The following is a 6,026-nucleotide window of genomic DNA, read 5'->3' on the forward strand; positions in this document are numbered from 1 at the left end:
GAATGCTCTTGTTGCTCCCCTCACCCCCATGAAACTGTTGGTGAAAATTTGTCAAAAAGTTTCTGGGTTTTGCAACATTTTCCACATGGTTTTTCCCCCTCAAAATCACTATTGAAGTGTTTCATGTAGATGTCAGCCAATGAACCAACTGGTCAGATAAAAACTCACATGGAAGCTAATTGCAGCTTGTGGGGGGGAGAGTCCCGCTGGAAGTCTGTGAGATGGAAACAAGTAGGAGAGTTTGCACAGATGTTGACGGATCATTTCCCATTCAGCCTACTCTAATCTTGACTGCCCCGTACACTAGAAAGGCTACAATGGCACAGCTCCCATGCTGTGGTGCAGACAGTGAGGGGAGGGGTTCTTCCGTCACAGTAAATTCACCTCCCCGAGAGGCAGTAGCTAGGCTGACAGAAGAATTCTTCCCTTGCCATATCTCTGTCAACACTGGGGCTTAGATCGGCTTTACACCTCTCATTCCCCTGAGAGATGTAGCTCAGTCCGCCTGACTTTCTACCTGGGCCCTTGGCAAGGAGAAGGGATTAGAGGGGACCCTCTGCCCGCTTTGAGGGACTTGGCTGGAGCATTCATGGTGCTCGGTGCTGCTCTTTCAGTCCTGTTGTGCTTATGTTGCAGGTCCCGGATGCGCCGGGAAATGCTGGTGGAAGGGGCCCAAGACAATGACACAGACCTGGAGCCAAGCGGCTGTGGGGGTGTGCCACCTGGCAGCAGTTCTCACCAAGTCCCCAACCCACTCAGTCCTGATTCGGAGGGGGAGGACAGGAAGCCTGAGGTCAGGGATGTGAAGCACAGAGCACCGAGCGAGGCCCTGATCAGAGTCAAGCAGGAGCAGATGGAGGCAGGAGAGAAGGGTGACGGTTACAACCACCAGGACTCGTGCAGCCTGGAGGGGGAGACGGAGCCTATGGCGGCCTCCATCCCGCATCCCCGACTTCTCAAAGAAGAACAGGTTGATGCCACCTGTGCGGAGGCTGCTCAAGATGCCCCTCAAAGCACTGCCGGTCTCACCAGGAGCAGCACTTTGTACACCAAAGTGCACACAGCTGGGACCCCTGACTGCTCTGCTCTACATCCACCCCAGGAATCGGAAGGCCGAGAGCGGCTGCAGCCTGACCCCATTAGCTTTAAATCTGCCTCGGAGTCCTCCCGCTGCAGCCTAGAGGTCTCTCTGAACTCGCCCTCGGCTGCCTCTTCTCCAGGCCTCATGATGTCCGTCTCTCCAGTCCCATCCTCCTCTGCTCCCATCTCTCCGTCGCTGCCAAACACCATCTCTGCCAAGGCTCAGAATTCAGTCCCTGCCACAGATACAGGCTCTTTACAGCAGAATGTCAAGCTGAATTCAAACATCCAGCGAAGGCACGAGAAAATGGCCAACCTCAACAACATCATCCACCGGCTAGAAAAGGCAGCCAATAGGGAAGAATCCCTGGAGTGGGAATTCTGAACAGCTGGGCAGCAAGCTTCTGATTGGTTTTGTTGGTAACAATTATAAACTCTCTGGAACACACTGATGGAATATGTTGCCCTACTGGAGTATATGTATAAATATATATATTTTGTTAATATCATCACATGCTAAGGACAAAAGAAAAACCTATTTGGTTAATAAGAAAGGGAAGGAAAAACAGCACATTGCTTCTGATTCGTCACACCTTATGAAAGGGAACAAAAATAAATAAAACCTGATATTTGTTTTAAATGTGAAAAACTGGGAACGCTTTTAGAAAAAAAATATTTATAGACCTCTTTTAGATATTTTAATAAAAGGAAACTTTGGAATTTATTAACAGCTTAAGCTGCTTTGATATTAAAAATAGCTATAAAATCAAGATGATGTAGCAGTTGTGTCATTAAATGTACACTGAAGTCTTGTAGTTTGCCACTGGAAGAGATTAAAAAAAAAGACTTACTGATCAAAGCCATCGAGAAGCACTATAAGACTGACCAAATTTAATAAACTTTTGAATAGCGATTTTTCCACATTTGTCTGTAAGACACTGCGTTGCTACTCTCCATTCCAGAGACTGTGGGATAGTCCATGAAGACTCTAAATTGAAAACTTTGATGCCATCAAGTATGTATTTAGTTCTGGTGGTATGTTTTGAATCCTTTGTAAACTGTGCAGTTGTATATGTTGTAGAAAATGTCTGCAATAGCCTTCCTGAACAAGATGTAGCATGGTACATAACCAATTCCTTCCACTTCCTCTAGTTAGTAATCCATGACAAACTGAAATGAACAAAACGATTTTAGCTGTTAGCAGCAAAGCTTTCCGTCCGTTTGAAAAACAAAAAATGAAATAACCCATGTCTCTGATTTTGGGGGGAAAAGGAAAAGGTCCACAGGTGCAAAATGCCTTTGATGTATCTGGGTTGATGGTAACACATGTTAATGACGATCATGACATCACAATGTTGTCTTTATGCATGACCATCACCTCTTTTGGTCAGCCGGCGGGACACCTGAACTCTGAGCTGTCAGTGCCAGTGCTTGGGGACAAGCACTCAAAAAATATAAACCACTGGCTCACATATGAAATCTGAATTTTTGTTTACCTTAGTCCATGCCAGCTTTTGAGGCAGAAGTGCTCTTTGGTTGCTAGATTCTGGGCTCTGGAAAGAGTGCTGAGCCTCCTGCCTCCTGGTTTGAATCCATCAACAATAAATGGCTTTCTTGAAATGTTGTGGCTCCTGCATGTCAAATAGGCCCTCAACTGCTCCCTACAGAAGTGCTTGGTTGAAGTTACAGCCAAACGCCTCTCCCCCTGCCCCGCTGAATGAAGGGTCTAAGCTCTTCACAGTAGAAAGGCACTTAGGGGTGCTTGCTTCCATCCTATCCCCACTTTACAGTGGGCACCATTGCAACAAATTTCCTTCTGGTACTCACTGTCTCTTCCTGTGCATACACAGGCTGTCTTTGGTACAGGTTGAACCTCTCTAGTTCAGCACTTTCTGGTCTAGCAATATCCATAGTCCAAGATGATTTTAGTTAGCCATATCAAGGATGTTGCCAAGTTTCCTGCAGTCCCATAAAGTTCGTTTACAACCATCAGTCCTGGGTCTCCGTGTCATGTGCTATTTACCTCTAATTTACCCTTAAATGTCTCCTAAGAGCCTAATAAGCAGTGGAAGTGTTGGTAATGCTACTGCACGATATTGACCTCTTGTGTCTGGCAAATTCTCTGGTTTGGCACCAAGCAGGTCCCAAGAGTGACAGACTAGAGAGGTTCAACCTGTAATAGATTCAGCAAAGTCCTCGAAAGCACATGCTCTACCTTCAGCATGGCATAAGTATGCCCATGAAGTTACATGTTTGTGTTTTGCTGAACTGGGGCCTGCAGTTCTGATGCAGAGCTCATGGGAAGACTATAGGACTCATTCCACTGATTTCTGGGGGCTTTGGATCAGGCTTTCATTACAGAAATGTCCCGGCTTAGTTGTCAGCCATCGGCTAAGGCATTTTAGCAGCATCAGTTTCACGTGTGTATCTGTGCTGTTGAATAGCCCCTTTGATGCATTTTTCCTCGTCTTCACAGCTAAAGACTGTTGAACAGACAGATCTAGCCTAATCCATGCCAATGAGCAAGACTTGGCTAACACAATGCCTTGAAAAGAAGAGTGGTTTCAATTAATTGTGTTGGTTTGTGCTGTGCTGGGCATGGGGTTTTAAGGGCCAGAAAGCAGCATGCAAAGACCTGCCCATTCCCTCCCTCCACAGATGCAGCCAGTTAAAAATCTCTACAGCAAATGGCAACTGAAGTGTCTTGAGCACATGTGTGTCAGGCACGGAGGTGATGCATGGATATGTTTTTGTCAGAATAGAAGGTATTTTTATACCTCAGTGGTAGGTATTGCCCAACTTTAAAAGCAAATCCATTATGGCAAGGATCCCATCTGCCATAGGTTAGCAACCAGAGTCCCTTGTCTGAACACGTGGGAGCTTGTCTAATGTAACAATTTGTACCATAGAAGGTCGAGGCATACACATTGACTACTATTCTTCTTAGTGTGCTAGTTGTTAGCTTTAGTGGAACGGGATTTGATTAAGCACTTAGTCTAGTCTTCTGAACACAGAAATCCTGTTGTACTAAAAGCTAGTGGGACATGTTGATCACTTTTTGTTAAGGCTCATGTACTGTACTTAACAAGTTTCTATGAGATTGATGAACTTTGTTAAAAATTTTAAAAGGGACAAGTTCTGTAAAGAGCCACTAAATGCAGAAGTTGTATAATAACTTTGGTGCTTTGGTCTGTTTTGTTCTGCGTGGTTTCCTAATTAAGCCCTTTCCTCCTTCCATTCATCTCCCTGCTTTCTGAACCTCCAAGGAGTTAGGTCTTGATGACACCGAATACACCATTGATACATGATGTGTCATGTCTTGGGCCCAGCATCCTTCCCCCCCTCCCCCCCTCCATTGTAGCCAGTGAGAGCTTTGCCTTTCCATTCAGGAGCATTGGGGCATGTCTGTTTAACCTGCCCTATCCTTTGTAACTATCGCCTGCTTCTCCACATGCCCAGGTGAGTCTGAGCAGGAAGCTGCACTGTCATCCTGTGGCTAGGGCACTCGCCCAGAAGTCAAAGGACTAGAGGGGAAATACTGGCTCTAGTGAAATGAATGGCAAAACTCCCACTAGCTTCACTGAACCAAGATTTCTCCTCTTGACTCTGCCACCGATTCACTGACACACCTTGGGCAAGTGACTTCCTCTCTCTGTGCCTCTGTTTCCCCAGTCTGATGCTCTCCTCCTTTGCTCTCACATGCTTTTGCTAAACATTACTAGTGACTGTTGCTGAGTGTGAATTTGCCAGCACGCAGCTTGGCAGACAGAAAGCATTTTGGACGAAAGCAGATTAAATAAACATTGCAGAGTTTAAGTTTTGCACTAGCCTGGAAGCCAGCAGCCACCAGAATGTCCTCCTGGAGATGGAGCGCAAACAGGTTCTTTCTCCAGCCTCCTCTGGGCTTGCTCTCTCCCTGTTTATCACCTTATTAGTCCAGTGCCTAGAAGCTGGGACTCTTCTCTGCACAGTAGAAGGGGCAGCTCTGACAGTGGTTGTCTACACTGCAAATGAAGGTGTGAACAGGGTGGCTGGGCAGATCCATGCTAGCTTTGATCTAGGGAGCCCAGCTATGGCTGGCGGTGAAGGCATGGTGTCATGGACTAGCAAGTCAAGTATGTACTCAGGCTGCCCATACTTGGGGAGCTAGTGTGTGTGTGTGTGCTAGCCAGATAAATCAAGCATAGGTGTGCCTAGCCATGCTACAGTCATCCCTGCTGTTGTACAGTCAACGTCTTGTACAATCAACTCTGCTATTTCTGATGTGTGGTCCTCCCTTAGGGCTGTGCTAAGAACAGCTGACAAACCCCGCACTCCAAACAGCCCTGGGTCCGGAGCAGAGTTCAAAATTCAGCAGTGGAGCTGGGTTTGAATTCTGCAAACAGCTCCTCCCTGATCCTGACACAAACTAAACCCAGAATCCATCTTGTAAGTCATTTTGAGCCCCCAGTGTCTGTCTTCAAGCAATTCACATTGCACTTCCACCTGCAAGTAGGTCAGTGGGGTGTTAAACTTGCCTCCATTCAAGCTAGTCTGCTTTCAGTTTCGACTCACACTTTGCCTGGATTAGCAAGCGCCTATTTTCATTGCAGACTCTTTGTTTCTTTAAGGAGGTGGCTGACCTTACACAGATCCATATCACTCTACGGTTTTGTAGCTTCTGACAGGAGACAGGGTTTTGCCATTGATGAATTAATAAATCCATATGTTGCGGAGCTGTTGAAATGAATGGGGAGGATTTAGTTTTAATGAATAGCTGCAACTTCTCAAGGAAGCACAGCCTGCTTCCATGGCAACCATTTTTCTCCCTTTATGGACAATTGAATGTGTAATGAAATTAACCCTCTGGATGCTGGGGAAGGGAGGCATTTTCCCCACACCTCTGGAATGGTGTTAGACAGATCTGAATTGGCTTTTCTGAAGGACTTCTTTTTAAAATAGCATTT

General features: G+C 46.2%; 1 protein-coding gene across 7 annotated transcripts in view; it reads left to right on the forward strand.

The window, feature by feature from the left end:
* Positions 1 to 3,944, forward strand: part of CUX2 (cut like homeobox 2) — a 281,755-nt gene extending 277,811 nt beyond the window's left edge. For all 7 annotated transcript variants that reach the window (XM_075898702.1, XM_075898705.1, XM_075898703.1 and 4 more), the window contains one exon: positions 637 to 3,944. In XM_075898702.1, the coding sequence (XP_075754817.1) occupies positions 637 to 1,465 (829 nt within the window). In that variant the 3' untranslated portion in view covers positions 1,466 to 3,944. The remainder of the gene's footprint in view (positions 1 to 636) is intronic.
* The last annotated feature ends 2,082 nt before the right edge of the window (positions 3,945 to 6,026 follow it).

The sequence above is a fragment of the Pelodiscus sinensis genome, chromosome 15 (assembly GCF_049634645.1).
Source record: "Pelodiscus sinensis isolate JC-2024 chromosome 15, ASM4963464v1, whole genome shotgun sequence".
Classification (NCBI taxonomy): Eukaryota; Metazoa; Chordata; order Testudines; family Trionychidae; genus Pelodiscus; species Pelodiscus sinensis.